Here is a 20,078-nt window from a genome sequence, read left to right on the forward strand (position 1 = left end):
CCCCCCCCCCCCCCCCCCTCCCCCCCCCCCCCCCCCAAATGTTGTCTTCCTTTCTTCCTCTCTGTATCTTTCTTTTCTTTCAGGGAACTGGTCAAATCTCGAGTGCCACAAAGCGATTCCAGCTTCTATAACTTACTGTGATTTTTCTTTATCTAAACCATTGTTGAGATAAAGTCATTATTATGCAATGAAAACTTACTTAATTTTTATTGCTAATCTTGTGATTAACAAGATTAACAGTGTTATTTGCTTTCTAAGAAGCTATCAGAATAAACCATGTCTGATGCTTTTAACTGTCATTGTATATCTTCTTGATGAATTGTGTGATAGTTTCTTATTGATTCATAGCCATGCACAAACTCTCTTGTAACACAATTCCACAATCCCTTACCTGCAATTTTGAAATCTAAAGCTTTCTTTGAGTTGGGTCAGCTTATAAAACTAACTCATTTGGTGACAAAATCCATTCTGAAGAGAGGCTATATGTAGTCTTTATCCCACTTAATGTGCTTATTCACACATTTTGTTGCAGAAATATTAATATATTTTATTCAGGTGCTGCCTCAGCCCCTATTAGGGATATTATATGACATGCAATGTATACAGCCTCATTATTCTAAAATTTTAAAAATTAAAATCTACCCTCACTTTATCTTGCCTTGCTTTTTCTGAGCTGCTTCCTTGCTTTAGATCCCCCTCCTAATATTACTGATTAGTTAGCATTCTTTTATGGAAGCAATGACAATGTAAAGAGCAATCAGCTAGCGCTTTTTATCACTGCTATTACCTCGTCCATGGTATAATGAAAAGATTCCTTAACTAGACAGAGGATCCAGGTTCTGACTTTTGGCTCTGTCATTTGTTAACTTTATGTCTTTGGTCAAATGTATTTAACCCTCTTGGGTGATAATCCTTAGATTGTCATACCACTGACTGTTGTAGCAAGAACTTGACTCCGTGATCTAAAAAGATATACTCCTAGACATTAATCTCCTGTTTTGCCATGTTCTACTGACTGGGTCAACTTTTCCATTCCATTTGCATCACAGTCACTTTGTAAGTCATTCCAAAATTTCAATTACCAATATATTAACTTTTGTTTGAAGGGCAAGCTTTGTCATTACGTGAAGATATACATGAGGTCGAACTGGAATTTGAGGTGTTTTAATCCTGGGTGTTAGAAAATTTAACATACACAGAAGTAGAGAAGGAAACAAGGATCTCTAGAGTAACATAATTAGATATGGGCCAGATTTTATAAAGATATGAAAAGGGGAGAGCAAAGTTGGAATATTTGGGTAACTTTCAATAAATGTTGGTTGGAGAAGTGAATAGAACAAGGCATTATAAATTCTCTAAATATAGAGGGGTTTTTTTCCTTTGGCAGTAAATCAAAGTACAGCTTCAGAGCAAATTAGTGAAAGAACTCAGTGTGATTCATCACTGGGTTGTAGTTTCTCTTCTGTTCTTCCCTGCAGCTCAAGAACATTTGATATGCTGGTAGAAATGATGATGGATTTGCCTGCAGTTAGGAATCAGATGTTTATGGTAATGATTATCAGATTGCTGCTTTTTTCTACATCTCCCCGTTTTTGTGGAAAAGTTTGTGGGAAGACAAAGAGGGGTTTTAGCAAAAGGGTACTGGCAAGATCCCACCTAAGTTGCCAGTTCTGCCAGTTAGCGATCTGTTGCTAAGCCATTTTTACAACACAGCACTTCTGACACTGAATGTGTGGGGTTTTTCCTCACACCAACCAATTCTCAAACTCCCTGGACATCATCTGGGTGTTGTACAATTCAGTTCAATTCTGACATAATCCACTTGGAGTGAGTGTCAGATCCCACAAGTTATAGGGCTCAGTCTCACAAGACTGCCCCCACTTCAGACATTAATCGTGTCTTAGGCCTCTATAACTTCTGATTGATAGGCATCGGGGGTTGCCATGACCCCCTCTTTAGGTTTGATAATTAGCTAGAATGGCTCACAGAACTCAGAAATGCACTTTACTTTCTATTACTGATTTATTATAAAGGATACAATTTAGGAACAGCCAAATGGGAGAGAAGCACATGGCAAGTTATGTGGGTGCGGAGGAACTTGGCTCTTCCATGCTCTCTCAAGGCATGCCATCTTTCCGTCACCTCTATGTGTTCACCAAGTCATCAGTCCCATCATTTATGGTTTTTATGGAGGTTCTGTTATGCAGTCATGATTGATTAAATCATTGACCATTGGTGATTAATCTCCAGCCCTGAAGGTGGGGGTAGGGGGAAGAGCTGAAAGTTCCAACCTTTTAATCACATGGTTAGTTTCCTGGCAACCAACTCCCATCCTGAAGCTAGAGGCTCAAAAAGAGTCACCTCATTAGCGCAAATTCAAGTATGGTTGAAAGGGGCTTACTATGAATAACCTCTATTACTCAGAAATTCCATGGATTTTAGGAACTCTGTGCAAGGAACTAGTGATGAATACCAAATAGATAATTTCTTGTATCACACATAATTTCCAGCTATAATTGTGGGAAATTTTGCTTATTACCAACTACTCCCTGAAATTTTGGACTGTTTCTAGTAGGCAAGATGGATTTATTCAACAAATATTTAAGTGCCTGCTATGGGGCAATTTTCTAGATAGTAATAAGACATAAGTTCTTTGCCTTCCTATTATAGAGCTTAAAACAGGAAACTAGACAAGACAGAAGAAGACAGATAACTGAACAAGAATAACAATGAAGTAAGTATCTGGTAGGGGAAGTAGAAGATGCTATTGGATTCCAGTTAGTGAGATGGATGATGGTCAGGGAAGGCATCCTGCTAGATGTGAAGTTTAATCTGAGACCTGAAGGATGAGTGGAATTTAGCCAGGTGAAGAGCAGGGTAAGAGTCAAGAGGAAGGAACAGTATGTGTAAGTCTGAAGGTAGGAGAGAGCATGATGGTGCTAAAGAAGTGAAAGGAAATTGGTCTGGTGGAGGGCAATGTATGAGGGTGTATAAATCAATTCATTATAACTTGTGTTTTATTGGTCCAGATTATAGCTGTTTAAATCTGAAGTAAATAACTTGGAAATTTTTCTTTATTTTAGTTTACAGTGTGCTAGACTAATACTAAACAGCCACCAAAGATCTCCAGACTTTGCTTAAGATTAGGGGGTAAATTTTTGAGTAGAAGATTACCAGTTACTAGCATGCTAGAAGCCCAGTGACTATTTTAAAAAATTGAGAGGAGAGAAAATCCCAAGGTGGATAATCTCTAAAGGACTGAAAGTACTATACTCCCCCTGCCCTCACCAATCCAATTAAACAAACAAACCTATAAACACAAATCAACAGCTATTTATAAATATAAAGGAAAAATCTTCATCTATAGATGTGGCTTTGATATCTACAGACAACTGTTTGGATTGTCAATGATGGGGTTGAGGGTAGGGGATGAGAGTTGGTAAATATGATGAGGGAAAATCAGAAATGAAAAGAAATTATGGAAGAGTAATATTAAATTATTTGCTTATTGCTATTATGGCTTTCCTAATCTGTTAAAATTGTCCCTAATTCTCTCTGATGAAAAAAGAGCTTTTCTTTTTCTTTTTCTTTTTTTCCTTTTTGTCTCTTTTTTTACTGACCGGTAACGGGATCGCAACCCTTGGTGTCACACCCGTACCGGGGAGCGGCAACGGGATCGCAACCCTCGGTGTTGCGCCCGCACCATGCTCAGCCAGTGAGCGGGAACCGGTCTCCACATGGGATCCGAACCCTCGGTGCAAGCGCCGCCGTGCTCCCAAGCGGCGCACTCTCCAGTGCGCCACCGGGCCGGCCCAAAAAGAGCTTTTCTTCCCAGTTTTCCTTTCCCTTTCAATAAAAAGTAGAGTTAGGGCATAGCAAATTAGTGAGTATGCTCCCCTAGCTGATGATTTTGTAGCCTGTTTTAAACTTCTTTCTATCTTGAAAACATACAACCCGGTCCCATCTTTGTCATTAATTGTCCATTGGCTAGAAAATTATAGATAGTTTTCTAAGTTATACATGTAGTGTTCCTAGAACATTTGGGTTTGTGGGTTTAAAATTTCAGATTTCCATAAGTCTCTTCCAGACACTGTATTTTTTGCTTTAAAAGAGTCATGGGAGGAGGGGAGTAGTGATAGTTACTATCCCTAGAATTTTTTTTTTTTTTCCTTTTTGTCTTTTTTCGTGTCCGGCAACGGATCGCAACCCTCAGTGTTGCGCCCGTACCGGACCGGGACTGGCAACGGGATCACAACCCTCGGTGTTGCAAGAGATTTCTGTTATCCTGTGCTTATCCTATTATCTTCCATTTAATTCTCCTATTTAGCTTTTCTACTTCTATTGTTCTTTATCTTTGGTTAATAACCCCTTGTTAAGAAAAAAAAAGCTTAAATAATTACATACTGCTTCTCAAGTATGACACATTTTTATATATTATGTCAGAACATTTTGATGGCATTAGTAATAATAGCTCATAAAATGCCTGAAGTTTATAGAACAAAAGGTTCTAGCCCAACTTAAAGTGTCTTATGATAGTGCGCCACCGGGCTGGCCCCCTAGAATTTTTTTGATGATCGATTGCTCCTATTCAATGAGCTTGTAACTAGTTGAATGGCAATAGACAATATATGGGATTCCTTGTTCTGCAGATTCTGGACACAAAATGGATATTTGCTTAAATACTATTTATTTGCTTGATTCAAGTGGGCTTTTTAAGTTTTATTTTTGTTTTGCTTTTTTGGCTGCTTGCCGGTATGGGGAACTGAACCCTTTACCTTGGTGTTACAAGGCTACTGTAACCAAACGAGCTAACTGGCCAGCCCAGGTGGGCTGTTGAGTTGAAAAATCCCTTAAGTTGAGGTTCTTAAGCTAAGCTTGAGGAGATTCCTGAGCCTTCTGAAATTGGAAGCAAAATGTTATACCTAAATAACATATGTGTGTTTTCTAAGAAAAGAAGGTGCATAGCTCTCATCAGATTTTCAAAGGGCCCTGACCCAAAATAAATTAAAACCAGAGCTGACTAGTTAGAGCTCAGTTGCACTCAGAGTGCAGTGTTATAACACCTAGGTCAAGGGTTTGGATGCGCATACCAGCCAGCTGCAAAAAAAAAAAAAAATTTAAGAATCTTTGCCTTAATTTTGTAGTGAACTCAAAGTAGTATTTTCTAGGTTGGATGCGATCTTATAATTTATTACTTGCATTATTGGTGAGCATGTAGAATTTAAACATTGGTCATCTAGCACAGCAGCAGTAATCTGATCATTTTTCAAATTTTCCTGACAAAGCAATGATATATATATGATGTAACCAAAGAGATGCTGCTGGTTAAAGCTTGGTTCCTTAAGGAAGATGATTTCCACTTATTTGACAGAAATTTCAGTGTTATTAATGATAATCAGGCTTTCTGCAACTCCCCAGCAATTATTTTGCTATGTAGTTTCTCTAAGCCATTGGAATAATAAATATGGTATTTGTTGTGTCAGAATCTTGTCAAAATTTATCATCAATTGAACCTTTTTGATAAAGCCCTGCAGTCTTTTTATGGTAATACTTCTGTTATTTGACTTATAACTCTTCATATAAGCTGATATCCAAGAATTATATGCTATAGCTTTGATTCTGTTTTTGTTTACAGAACTCTTCATCTTGGCTTATACCAATACTCCCTGATATGCTCCGACACATTTTTCAGTTTTGTGTTTTAGAAAGTAGCCAAGAAATTCTGGACCTCATTCACAAGGTACACAGGGAATATATCTGTACTCATTTTCCTAGTATCTTTGTAGATTTTTAAAATTTTTCATAATTGCTGTACCATTGGTCAGAGATTTTAAGAAATTAGAAATCATGCAAGAGATTTGAAAAGTCTGGAGATCTGCAAGATGAGACAGGGAACTCATCTTGTTATAGAATGTAATAGTTAAGTTCTGGCTCTCCCTCCTTTTTTTTAATGAGACCTGCTGGGCAAGTGTTTTAAGCACTTTCTGATAGCCTTAATACAGAAAATAAAATGAAGGAAAGACTGCTTTTCTCTGGCCCCCATTTTGCTGTTTATTAGTATGCTTATAGGTCCTGCAAAGTATCTTTTGGGATCTATTGGTAATACAGAGTGTCTGATCATCATAGTTTAGACTTTTACTTTTTCTCCTTACTTAGCAAGATTGGTCATATGCATTGTTGGAATCTTTAGAGGAGGAGCCACTTGATATACTTAATAGCATTTATGAGGTAAATGGCACTGTTGTGCCTTTAGAATCTGTTAAGTTACTCTTGAATTGTAGGCTTCTTGGGTGGCTCATTGTTAATAGCCTTGGATTAACAGTGGTGCTATTTCACATGATGGTCCTAGCCAGTTAAATGGCTAGGAAAGTTACGTTATTGAATAAGATCATGAATCAAGACTTACACTGTTTTAAATTTATACTAGGATATTACTACCTCTAAATTTAGCAGAGAATATTTATTAAGAGCTATTATATCTTGAAGTGCATGTTGAATATAGGACTACATTAGTAATGAGTCTTATGATATATGGAAAGGATTTCAGTGATTTATTGAGATTTTGACAACTCTATTTGGATTTTAAAATTTATCTCTGTGCTATTGCCTACCTTTTTAAAAAAAATTCAGTATCCCTAAGAGTGAATATTAGGTTTTGTTAGCACTTACGAGAAAAAATTCACTTTCATGTTCTCCTTTCACTCTGTAGGTTTGGATGGAACTGTTGAGTAAAGCTTCCATTCAGTATGTAGTAGCAGCTGCTTGCCCATGGATGGGTGCTTGGCTTTGCTTAATGATGCAGCCTTCTCATTTACCTATTGACTTAAATATGTTGCTAGAAGTGAAAGCTAGAGCCAAGGTAAGTGTAGAAGAATATAATGTATTTGTATATTCAGCTCATAATTATTAATATTGTAACTGTATAAAAAATCTTTATTGCTTTATTATAAGTATGGTTTCATTCATTTTACATAAGGAGAAATTGTTATCTTATTAGGACCCTGACAAAATGAGTAACAATTTTTATCAATTAAAATTTGGGCCGGCCCGGTGGCGCACTGCTACAGTGCGCCGTTTGGGAAGTGCAGTGGCGCTCCCGCCGAGGGTTCGGATCCCACATACAGACCAGTTCCCGCTCACTGGCTGAGCGAGGTGTGGGAGCAACACCGAGGGTTGCGATCCCGTTGCCGGTCCTGGTCCGGTACAGGCGCGACACTGAGGGTTGCGATCCGTTGCCGGACACGAAAAAAGACAAAAAGGAAAAAAAAAATTAAAATAGTAATTTTTATCTATTAAAAAGTGAAAAGAACTGTATTTTACTGGGATTATAACAAATGATTGTATTTTTGTTGTTGCCTATTAAATTTTAACAATTAATGTTTAATTATTATGTTTTCTCCTCTTTCCCTTTAGGAAAAAACAGGTGGTAAGGTGCGCCAAGGCCAAAGCCAGAGTAAAGAAGTACTTCAGGAGTATATTGCAGGTGCAGACACCATCATGGAAGACCCAGCCACCAGGGATTTTGTTGTTATGCGGGCCAGAATGATGGCAGCCAAGTGAGTATACACTAAGTGTCAGGTGATCATAAATTTACACATCTGGTCTTCAAAGGTCATTTAACCAAATGATGCCTCTGATATATGTCAATCCTTCCATCACACTAGTTATGACCTAAGAAAAAATTAAAGAGTAAGTAAATATTTTTAATTTTTTTGAAGTTCTAAGATAGGATTTAATTTTTTATGAAAATAAGAGTTGTATCTCCTTGTGGGGGTGGGGGGGGAGGCAGCTGGCTGGTACAGGGACTGCACCCTGGACCTTGGTGTTATCAGTACCACGTTCTAACCAACTGAGCTAACTGGCCAGCCCAGGAGTTATATCTTCTGTAGAAGAAGTTATGGCTTCAGTAGGGGAAATTTTACTTCCATTTCTTTTATCTCCATCTTAGGTTGTTAGGAGCACTTTGTTGCTGTATTTGTGATCCAGGTGTAAATATGGTAACCCAAGAAATTAAACCAGCTGAATCTCTTGGCCAGTTACTACTCTTTCATTTGAACTCCAAGTCTGCCTTACAGAGGATTAGTGTTGCTTTGGTAATCTGTGAATGGGCTGCTTTAGAAAAGGTAAGATTTTGCCCCAAAAGTAATAAAGACAAATTAAGTAAGCCAATTTCCATTAGCTGTTTGGATTATTTACACTATTTTACAACAGAAAAGTGAAAATTTTCTCTGAATAAAAAATCCAACAGTTAAGGAAAAGTATTCCAAATTATACTGAACATTATATGTCTCTCCCATTTACCTTTAACCCTAGACTTTTTTCTTAGCCACTTCCCTCACCTCTTGTACTTGAGACTACTAGCTATGCCCATACTTACTGTTTGCTGTTGACCATACAGTCTGTTAAGAAATGTCCCTGTTATGAACATGTGTATGTATGGAAGCAGTACAGAAGCTGTTAGTCCATCATTCCTCTATATATCTCTCAAATATCATCAAAAACTACAAACGATAAGAGGCTTTTGAGTATTAGAGATCTATTTGTATGGGTAGTAGTAAGGGCAGAATTTTTGGTCACAGGAAAAATCACTACATTTAAACCAAAATCTTCATGTTTCCGAATAAACTATTCCCCTCCAGCCTCTTTAACCTTTAACTTTTAGTAAGATGTATGACTTTGTGTAAGACTTACTTCTGTCAATTAAAGAAACTTCCTTCTGGCTTTGTTTATTCCATTAACTGGAATTCTGGAAATTTAACTGTCTGCACTTGCTGTGAGAGTTGCTTATTACTGCTCTAAGCAGTTTGTCAGAGCTGTGTCTAAAAGTAATTGAGCCATGCTCTATTGCAGCTGAGACCCCTGCTTTGCCTCTGGAAAGAAGCAAGGCTCATCTGTTTTTAGGCAGGACTCGGTGTGCTGGAGAGGCAGTGATGCTGTGTTTTTGTGCCTCTCAGACTCAGCAGCAAGTGTTGACAGTTCGGTTTCTGGACCCTACAGAGCTTCTCTGGACTTACTCTGGGAAGCCCAGGCTCATCACCCAGATCCCACAGAATCCCTCATGGCTCACCACTGAGGCTATTCCCCCTCTGGTTGGGGCAGGCAGCAACCAGAGAGAGTGGGAAGGGTTAGTTAAATTTGGGGGCAGGTAAGTAACTTTTAAATTATATATCCATTTCTACAATATGGCATGTGAAGCCATGGGCTCAACTGTTAAAGAATCTAATAATGAGTTTTTAAGTAACATTTTTAGTTTGTGCATGCTAGATATTCTTTTCTGATTTCTTTTTTACAGTAATACAGTTTTAAATCTGTGCTATGTATATGTAAACTTTGAATAAATTCAGAGTAAAGTAAGAATAATTAGGTAGAACATTTAATGAAATTGTAATACTTCTGAGTGCATGTTCTGTAGTCATTCTAAAATTTTAGAGTATTAAAATTAGTAGTTTGGGGGTAATAACCTTTTTTCTCTGTGTACTTATGTTGTTCTGGGAGATAACAGAACATAGATTCAAAATCAATAAGAATTTAGAAATTAGTAGTTTGCAAATGAAGATTTATGTGTCTATAAAATTGTTTATAGATTTGCCTTAAATATTTGTTATCTATTATATTTTAGGAGTGTAAAGCTGTTACCCTAGCTGTGCAACCACGTTTACTTGATATCCTTTCAGAACATTTATATTATGATGAAATTGCTGTTCCATTCACACGAATGCAGAATGAATGTAAACAGCTTATATCATCATTAGCTGATGCACATATTGAAGTTGGTAATAGAGTAAACAACAGTGTTTTAACAATAGATCAAGCTAATGACCTGGTGAGTAAAGAAGTAACTTTCTTAATTTTAGATAGAGCATGAAAAAGATTAGAAATTTGTCATGACATGTTTGCCACAAAAACATACTAATTTGTTAAATCTGTCTATGCCTTAGTAGCCTGTTATTCCTACCCTTTAAAAAGGTTATTTCATTGCATCGACCTTTTTTTGAAATAAGAGGATGGGGAAGGAGTTTTTTTTAACTGAAATTCTGACAAATCAAGCTCCTTTATTAAAAAAGATGTTACGTTTTGTCATTTATCAGTCTCGCTTAAGACTAGAGAGTATAGAAGAAATTGCTTCTGCAAGTTCTCAGTACTTCTCCCCACTCCCAGCTTATAATGAAAATATTCAAATGTACAGAATAAGTGAAAGAATCACACAACAAACACTCATATACTCAGCAATTAGATTCTACAGTTAACATTTTACTAAATTTGTTTGATCGCATACATATTTAACTATCTTCCCCACTGTCCAACCACCAATCCATCTTATTTTTTTTTATGCTTTTCTAAGTTTCAGATATCAGTACATTTTAGCACATATGTAATGAACTAAAACTGCATATTTGTCTATAATTGTTTCCTGTCTTTTGAGGTTAAGTTTCTATGCTAAAATGCACAAATCTTAGGTTGGGCCATTTGATAAATTTAGGCAGATGCATATACCTATGAAACCCAAACCTTATCAAAACAGAACATCACCATCATCACTTCCCAGCCAATCCTTGCCTCTCCCTGCCCCCAACTAACCATTATTCTAATTTTTTCCCCATCACACATTACTTTTGCCTGTTCTAGAATTTTATATAAGTGGAATAATACACTGTGCTCTTTGGTGTAAGGATTTTTTCCAGCATGATGTTTTTGAAATTCATCCATGTTGCTGTATGTATCAATAATTCATTCATTTTTATTGCTAAGTTTTATTCCATTTTATGAATATACCACAATTAGTTTAAGCCATTCTTCTGTTAATTGACACTGAGCTGTTCCTCCAGTTTTTGGCTTGGTAAATCTATAAGGTTAGGTAGTATAAATGAGTACTCCTTTTTTGAGTTATAGGATCAGAAATTGAGCCACTTCATTTGTGTTGGCCCCTCGTGAAACAGTAATCTTCATTTCTTATCCCCCTTCCTAATCAAAAAGTAATATAGGTGAAATATTTTTGTTCTCACTTGTGAGAGAAAACTGAAATTGTGGTTTTTTCTGCATTTTTCTTTTATAAAGTTGTTGTCATGATTGTTGTTATTCTGTAAATTTTCCTTTTTGCCTCTGCCTCTCCTCCCCCCCTTTTTTTTACCTGCCTGGAGTTAAGTCTTTCAGAAATAAAATTTTCTCTCTCTCTCTTTTTTTTTTGGCAGCTAGTTGGTGACAGGGATCGAACCCTGGACCTTGGTGTTATCAACACCATGCTTTAACCAACTGAGCTAAGTGGCCAGCCCTCAAGTTTTCTTTATGGTCTGGCTTTCCTTCCTCCTATTTCTGGGAACTTTTCAAAGCTCATCAAATTGCCCCTTCTTCAAGATTTTGTTGCCCAGGTCCTTTACTTCCCAATAAAACTACAGTTTTGTTTCATCGATTTCTTTAGTCCAGTGGTTTTTGCCTGGGATAGAAGATGAGCATAAACATCAGAATCTCTCAAAGAAGGGCCGGCCCATGGATCACTTGGGAGAGTGTGGTGCCGATAACACCAAGGCCATGGGTTCGGATCCCTATGTAGGGATGGCTGGTCAGCTCACTTCGGAGAGCCAGGTGCTGACAACACCAAGTCAAGGGTTGAGATCCCCTTAGTGGTCATCTTAAAAAAAAAAAAAAAAAAAATCTCTGAAAGAGAGTATCAAGGGAAGGGCAGTTTTAAAAGATACCTTGACTCGTTTCACTTAATATTATTCTTTCAAGGTCCATGAAATACCACATGTTTTCACTTATTGGAGGGAGCTAAAGGTGAATGAATCAATTCACACACATACACACACACACACACACACACACACACACACACACTCACACACACCCACAAACAAACAAACAACAACAACATCAACAACAACAACAAAAAAACCGGGGGGGGGGGGGGAGGAAGATATAACAACCACAACTTTTTTTTTTTTGAAGTTCTTACAACAAGAAAATGGAGGGGACACACCTGGGTGGGAGGGGGGAGAGGGAGGAGGGAGGGAGGTTTCGGTGAAGGGACACAATAACTAACTACATTGTATATTGACAAAATTAAAAAAAATATATATATATATATAAAAAAAAAAAGATACCTTGGCTAAGAGCCACTGCCCTTTGTATCTTTCATTGAATCCCTGTTTTCCTCTTACCTGTCAAATATGGGCATTTCCCTGAGGTCTATCTTTGTCTCACCATTTCTCATGATTTAGTCCTTATCCATGTGCTATGCTATCTACTCTCAACTTTTTATGTTCTTCTATTAGGCATTTTTACTTGGATATCTCACTTGTCACTTCAAACTTAACACAACCAAATCTGGGCTTTTTTTTTTTTTAAACAGAAAAAATGCCCTTTTATCCACAGTCAAATCTTGTCAGCATTTTCTTTCAGGAACTTTCTCATGTGTTTACTCTTTCTCTCTGTTTCCATCGTCACAGCCCAGTCAAAGCTGTAGTACTTTATGTTTAGGTCCTGACTCATCTCTAAGGCCTCAGGCAGTCTCTGGTCCATTTCATCCTACATGCTGTGCTAGACTAGTAATAGTGCTACTCTGAATATATCCCTCCCCTGCTTAAAAATGTTATTTTCCTTTTCCTTGCTTTTTAGTTCTTTCTTTGTTACTTTCATTCTTCCTTAAATTCCCCATCTCTTTCCTCCTCCTTGTTTCTTAAACTTCCTCTACTCAAATCTAGTTAGCTTTCTTCTTGCAGAAGTATATACTACACTCACTCACTTTGTGCTTCACTCTTGTAACCTTAGAAAGCTCTTGGTAATTAAAAAATTAATGACTATTACACCATTTTTATTTTTCTCCCTTTGGTATTGCCTGGGCATTGCTACAAGAAGGGAGGTCAAAGAAAAGAATGAAAATAATTCAGTTAGTAACAGTTAGCCACTTAGCAAACAGCTACCCTAAAATTTTTTATGAATTTTTGAGTTAAGAAAAATATTCTTCCCAAAAAGAAGTTCGTGGATTTTGGTATTCCTTAATTAACTGTTAGTTTATATTTGCTTATAGTTTTCTCATTTCACCAAAGTACTCTGTGGGTGTTGAGTGTACTTTTCCCTCAAACTCATTACATATATTTAAAGCATAAATAATTTTATTTTTCTCAAGAGAACGTGTCTTTCTTAAAGAATATAATGCTAATGTTAAGTCAGATTAAAATAAAGTTTAATTGGGAGGTATTAGATATTTGTTTAGTTTACTGAATACTGAAATGATAGTAGATATTGTAGAACTTACAATTGAAACAGAAAGCTTGCCGACTGCCATTTAAGAGTTTATGGTCTATTTGGGGTTGATATGATTAATGATTTTTAATTTCTTTTTTTTAATAGGTCACTACGGTTTTTAATGAAGTCACATCATCTTTTGAATTAAATCCTCAAATGTTACAGCACTTAGACAGTAAACGACAACAGGTCCAAATGACAGTTACAGAGACCAACCAGGAGTGGCAAGTGTTGCAACTGAGAGTGCATACTTTTGCTGCATGTGCAGTAGTGAGCTTGCAGCAGCTTCCAGAGAAATTAAATCCTATCATAAAACCATTAATGGAGACAATTAAAAAAGAGGAAAATACACTAGTGCAAAACTATGCAGCTCAGTGCATAGCTAAACTACTTCAGCAGTGTGCAACAAGGACACCCTGTCCCAATTCAAAAATTATTAAAAACCTCTGTAGCTCACTTTGTGTGGACCCATATCTCACTCCTTGTGTCACATGTCCAGTACCAACACAAAGTGGCCAGGAAAATTCTAAAGGTATATATCTAATTCTTTATTTGGACTAGAGAAAGAAATAACCATTTAAATTTGTTTTTATTTCTTATGGATATAATTTAAGTACAAATTCAGTTCATGTTAGAGCTTTTTCCCACTCTGAGAGAAGCAGCTCAGTTGTAATAAAACTCCTTGTTACATGAATTTGCACATACTGCTAATCAATCAAAACTGTCTAAATTCAAATAAGCCATTCGTAGAAGACCTGATATCTGATACAAGGTGACTTCAGTCTGTCAGACAGGTGTTCACCGTTACCTTTACCTTCAAAACCATTATTATATGGCTTACTGTAACTAGGCTAGGAAACTTAATTGTATCAAATGTTAATTAATGAAAGTTCTTCCTATGAAATCTCTCATTTCCCTAATTTAGCGCATGCTCTATGAGATGAGTGAACTCTATTACCTTTAGTAAAGAATGCTCATTTTGAATATTAACATCTTAAAAATGTAGTAGGGCCACCTACCCGCTCTCTTATTGCTATGTGAGGTAGCAGTATTTTGCATTAGTCAGTATTTTTCTGAATTCATGGTGACTACAGACATTTCTTTTACAGAGAACTTGCTTGAAATATTTTTTAGTGTTTCTTGTTGTGCCTAGGCACAATCATTCATTTTTTTAAAAAAATTACTATAATTGAAGGCATAATAATTCTTGCGTGTCATGTTTCTAATTTATGTGATTCTACAGCTTTTATTGTAGTAGGTATAAATCCTATGCAAATAAATTATTTTATTATCATTTCATCATCAGTCTATAAAAATTGAGGCATAAAAGACAGTTTTAAGATATGTTTTATCTCTTTTGGAGCAGGAAATGTTTGATCATTTAAATTATGATTAAAAGATTATTTAATTAACCTTTTTCATTATTAGGATCCAACTCAGAAAAAGATGGAATGCACCATACTGTCACCAAACACAGAGGTATAATTACTCTCTATAGGCATCAGAAAGCTGCTTTTGCTATCACAAGTAGGCGAGGTCCTACCCCCAAAGCGGTAAAAGCTCAAATAGCAGATCTTCCTGCAGGAAGTAGTGGAAATATCCTTGTTGAACTTGATGAGGTAAATAGTTTTTTTCTTTGAATGCTTTGATTTTTAAGCAAATATATGGCTTACAGATTGAGGACTAAATTCTCATATCATCTTCCAGAACTGAATTTTTATATTTTTAGGTGGAAGGACTGGGATTGATAACTTTTTGAAGTACTCCAGGAATGTAAGCCACAAAAACAGCAAACTTCATCAGATTTCTTATGCCTCTTATAATTTTTACCAGGTTAACTTTTTCTTCCTAGGCAAGAAACCCTCTTGATAGTGGATACATAAGTTATTCATAAGTATAAACCAATTCACTTCCATAGCAGTGACTACAGACAATATATTAAATAGCAGTCAAAGCTAATTTTTCTCAATCCTATCAATGTCAGGAATTCCTATTAATATTAAGAGAATAAGTTTATAAATGTCAAATAATTGCCACCCACTTGACTTTTAGTTGACCTAGAATTTATTAAATGTGTGGTGTGAGGTAGGGATATAAACTTATTTCTCTGTATGAACAGCCAGTTATCTCACTAGTGAATCCTTTCCTTCCTGAGTTATAATGGCACCTCTGTTATAAACTATGCTTCAGGCTTTCCATTGTATTCCATTGGTACCTGTTCTGCAGTACAGTCTTCTTTAAAGACAAATAATAAACAGTGGTTTTTCAAAAAGTGTTTGGTTTTGAAAATCTTAGTCACATTATTAACAATGAAATGAATAACCTAGTTAGTTCTTTTGATTGCAAGACAGAGGAACTTAACCTGGGTTTAGCAGTAAACTATTAATGCTAAAAAGACAAGTTTTTGTAAAATAGAGGCCTATTTTAAGTTTCTTAATCAACATTTTAGCTTATTATCTGTATTTCTTTTAAAACTTCCATTATTTTGGTTGATGGCTGGCCATTATGGGGATCCAAACCCATAATCTTTGTGTTATGAGGCTGTGCTCTAACCAACTGAGCTAACTGGCCAGCCCCATTTATTTTAAAATGTCTATGAAGTCTTTTTCACTGACTATATCTTCCCATAATAATTTTAATCAAAATTTTACTGTGATTTTGATATTTATACCTCTACGGTTTGCATAGTTCTTCCTCCACTTAAAAGTAATTTAAGAAAAAAAATATATGTATTATATTTTATTTATTATATATATTTTAAAAATATATATATATTTTTTTTTTTTTTCTTGGAGGGGGACAGTTTTATAGACTCATTATTGCTGAATAAGAAGTTATTAATCTTGGGGTTATTTTAAACAGATGCTCTTATTCTGTCCCATAAGTGAATATAAATCAGGACAGATCATTTCATCTCTCTATCTTCTTTCTAGTTGGTAAGTTTCTTTGGGGTAGGAGAAGAAAAAATTATGTCACTTAGGACTGTCTCTAGAAACAGCACATATCCTTCTATTTCTTATTCCCAATCACAAAAAAGTATTTTGCTTTGGACACAAAAGTCTAGTTAGGTGTTTTAGGCTCATATAAATTTCATTATTGGAAAATGTTTATAGTTGTGATAAATATGTCCGATAATTGTTTAATTGACAGTTGATAACACTATGAATTCTAATGAAATTCTCTTGATAAATGCAGTATGATTTTTTCTGAAATTCTGTTTTCAACTAACATTTAATTTTAGGCCCAGAAACCTTACCTGGTACAACGGAGAGGAGCTGAATTTGCCTTGACAACTATAGTAAAGCATTTTGGTAGTGAAATGGCAGTGAAATTGCCCCATCTCTGGGATGCTATGGTTGGCCCATTGAGGAATACAATCGACATAAGTAATTTTGGTATGCACATATTTTTCTGAGTCAGTTTTTAACAAATTTCCATATATGTCAATTAAATATATCCTTATAAAAATGCCTCTACCTATTTATTCCAGATCAGATGGTAAGTTTTAAATTGGATGGTTAGTAAAAATATTTATTTTGATTTATTATTATGTCATTCTTTATACTTTTTGCCTTTCTGGTTTTTCTATTACATATTAAAAAGATATGTGAAATGGATCATTATGTTAAACTTCTTTGTTTGCATCAAGTGCAGTACCCTAGCACTTAAAATAAGGTCATGGCATTTAATTTTAACATTAGAAAGCAAAATTGACTTTTTTATGCTGGCTGGGGAAGTGCTAAAAATTTTTGTGGGCTCTAGATTTTGAAAAGTTATTTGCAATGTGATACAGACTTAATATATTTTAATAGATGGAAAATCCCTCCTGGAAAAGGGAGATGGCCCTGCTCAAGAATTGGTGAATTCTCTGCAAGTTTTTGAAACAGCAGCAGCTTCAATGGATTCTGAGCTTCATCCCTTGGTAACTAACCAATGCAAGTGTAGTATTTTTTCAAATAAAACAAGTGGTCTTATTTAAAAAATATAAAGGTAGACGGAAGTCACCTGCCTAAGATAAAACTGGTCAGTGGCAGAGAGAGGATACTGGTTTGTGATTTTTTTTTTTTTTTAAACTATTAAAATATTTCCTGCAGGGGCCGGCCCGGTGGCGCACTGGATAAGTGCGCCGCTTGGGAAGCGCGGCGGCGCTCCCGCCCGAGGGTTTGGATCCCACATACAGACCGGTTCCCGCTCACTGGCTGAGCGAGGCGCGGGAGCAACGCCGAAGGTTGCAATCCCGTTGCCGGTCCCCGGTCCGGTACGGGGGCAACACTGAGGGTTGCGATCCGTTGCCGGACACGGAAAAAGACAAAAAATATATATATATATATTTCCTGCAAAGTAATTGGGACAGAGGGAGGAGGAAAACAGACTAGAGGATTAATTATCTGATATTTACATAAAAGAGATTATTCTTTCCATATATCTGCAATAGGAAGCACTCTAATCTATTTATAGTATTGTGAAGGGTACTAGCTCCAAGTCTGTTGTAATCTAACATAAAAGGGAAAATCTAAGAGGGAATAGAGAAGAATGAAGTTTTTCTGTGTTTATAGTAGTATGTCCTTTTACTTGTTAAAATTTTGATTTACCATTAGTAAAGAAAGACAGAATCCATCTGTATGCTCTTACCCTCCATGATTAGCAACATACATTCAACTGAACTGTAAGGCTAGTCTAATTGTTGAGCATCAGCATTAATCCTGGTGTTCCATGTAGCAGACATTTAATAATTGGGTGCTCTTGTCATGCTGTTGTGATCATAATGCCTGTGGTAAGCCAGGAAGTTAAAGTGGTAATACCTATTAAAGTATGGTGCCTAGAACAAAATCAGAAACACTGAACGCAGTGAATAAGAAGTATACATAAACTTAAACCAGTGCTACCAAATTTGGAGAAGGCTGGTGATGTGTGGTGCCATTTTCCCAGCCTCACTAGGAGATACTTCCAAGTGATTTTTAATGCATTTCCTGTTAATTTTGGAATTTTGGAAAAAAATAAGTGTGCCTGGATGCCTAAGAGAGGATATTGAGCAGGGGAGAAATTTTGCTCCTTTCATCCTTCCTTCTTATTTAGATTAATTTTCTTTTGGGTGGGGGCAGGGGCAGCTGGCCAGTGCAGGGATCAAACCCGGGACATTTGCATTATCAGCACCATGCTCTAACCAACTGAGCTAACTGGCCAGCCCTTAGATTAATTTTCAGTTGCGGATTTTTTGACAGTAATGTTTTGAGGTGTTTGGAGATATTTTTGCATTTATAGTCACTTAGAATATTGAGAACTGGTGAGTATGGGCTATTATAGTTAGAAACAGTAAATTCCCTAATAGAATTTTTTTGTGTGTATTTCCATTTATTTTACTTTTAGTAATAATTTTTTTCTATCTCATACATTATTGAACACATTTTTTGCTTTAAAATTAACAACCACAGTTGAAGAAACGACTTTTTCTAATCAAGTGACCAAGCTGCTGAATCTTAAGGCCTCAACAAACGTTGCATCTTATTATTTTCATTGAACTATAAAACCTTCTATTTTGATTATTCCTAGTAAAAAGCAATTTTGTTTCTCCAGTGGTTTCCATTGGCCAGTTATAATAGATGGTTCGACATGGTGGCTACTGCTTTCAGGGGATTCTATCAGATGAATCTTCATTTCCAGTGCAACAGCTGTTTGCAATCTTTCATCAAGATTTCTATATGGTGCTTGCCCATAGAGTTCTGCTTTGGCTGTCAGGGCTTCAGTCTGCTGAATATGATATTCCTGAAATCTTGTGGATATTCTTTGTGTCCTTTAAAAATATTTCTGTAAGCAATGTTCTAAACAGGTTGTATCTTCAAGTTTTACTTCTCTTATTGTGAAGTCTTTAACACAGTCCAAAAAGCAAGTTTTTGTAAGTTTATTGTAGGTGCCAAGAAATTCCTTCAACTGTTTTATCTGATGAGATTCTGGTATTTGTGCAGCCATTTTCTTTTGGTACATTTATTTACCTTTTCTGATAGTAGTTGTCCAACTTTTGCTTGAATGTCTCCAGTGGGCCTGATTTTTTTACTTAAGCACAGGCTCTCACATCCAACATCAGTACAAGGCTGGAGGGCTGAGCTGCTGGTCGAGTCTGGGGGCTGAGGGTGATTCCCTAATCAAAATTCTGATTGCCTTTAACTTTTTGTTTTTAGTTGATACAGCATTTGCCTCATCTTTATATGTGCCTTCAATACCCCAGCACTGCAGTGAGGCACATGGCTGCACGTTGTGTAGGAGTCATGAGCAAAATAGCTACCATGGAGACAATGAATATTTTTTTGGAGAAGGTTCTTCCATGGCTGGGAGCAATTGATGACAGTGTCAAACAAGAGGGTGCAATTGAAGCACTTGCCTGTATCCTTTTTTATTTTCACAAACTATTCAGAAATTATATTCATTTTACTTAAGGATGACTAAAATAAAGTTGATTTACTCAGGTATGCACATACATAACCTTCCTTTTTCCTAAAAGAAAACTATTTTTTTACATTTCGTTTTGAATTTTACTTTTTGTTACACATATTACTAATATGTTTATCTTTTATTGTAAAAATTTTCACATATAAAGTTCAAAGAATTACTATTAATTTTAAGACATCTTTTTAATAGGCAACCTAGTTTTATGTACTTTATGAACTGTATATGTATCTGTTAACTAATCTTGTTTATTTGGTTTATAATCAATGTTTTATTAATATTCATCAGGTATCATGGAGGTAGTCCCTATCTTATAAATATACAAGTGTACTTAAAATAAGTTCATGTAAAAATTTGTATTATCTTTTTTTTTTTTTTTTTTTTTTCCCCTTTTT

At 36.0% G+C, this 20,078-nt stretch overlaps 1 protein-coding gene across 1 annotated transcript in view; it reads left to right on the forward strand.

Annotated features, from left to right (window-relative positions):
* Positions 1-20,078, forward strand: part of BTAF1 (BTAF1 RNA polymerase II, B-TFIID transcription factor-associated, 170kDa) — a 92,580-nt gene that overhangs the window by 42,301 nt on the left and 30,201 nt on the right. Inside the window, exons 15-24 of the mRNA XM_008579615.1 lie at positions 5,636-5,740; positions 6,710-6,859; positions 7,414-7,556; positions 7,949-8,123; positions 9,620-9,823; positions 13,348-13,774; positions 14,671-14,861; positions 16,484-16,637; positions 17,055-17,164; positions 19,419-19,620. Of these exons, the coding sequence (XP_008577837.1) occupies positions 5,636-5,740; positions 6,710-6,859; positions 7,414-7,556; positions 7,949-8,123; positions 9,620-9,823; positions 13,348-13,774; positions 14,671-14,861; positions 16,484-16,637; positions 17,055-17,164; positions 19,419-19,620 (1,861 nt within the window). The remainder of the gene's footprint in view (positions 1-5,635; positions 5,741-6,709; positions 6,860-7,413; positions 7,557-7,948; positions 8,124-9,619; positions 9,824-13,347; positions 13,775-14,670; positions 14,862-16,483; positions 16,638-17,054; positions 17,165-19,418; positions 19,621-20,078) is intronic.

Source organism: Galeopterus variegatus, unplaced genomic scaffold (assembly GCF_000696425.1).
Source record: "Galeopterus variegatus unplaced genomic scaffold, G_variegatus-3.0.2 Scaffold1925, whole genome shotgun sequence".
NCBI classification, from domain to species: domain Eukaryota; kingdom Metazoa; phylum Chordata; class Mammalia; order Dermoptera; family Cynocephalidae; genus Galeopterus; species Galeopterus variegatus.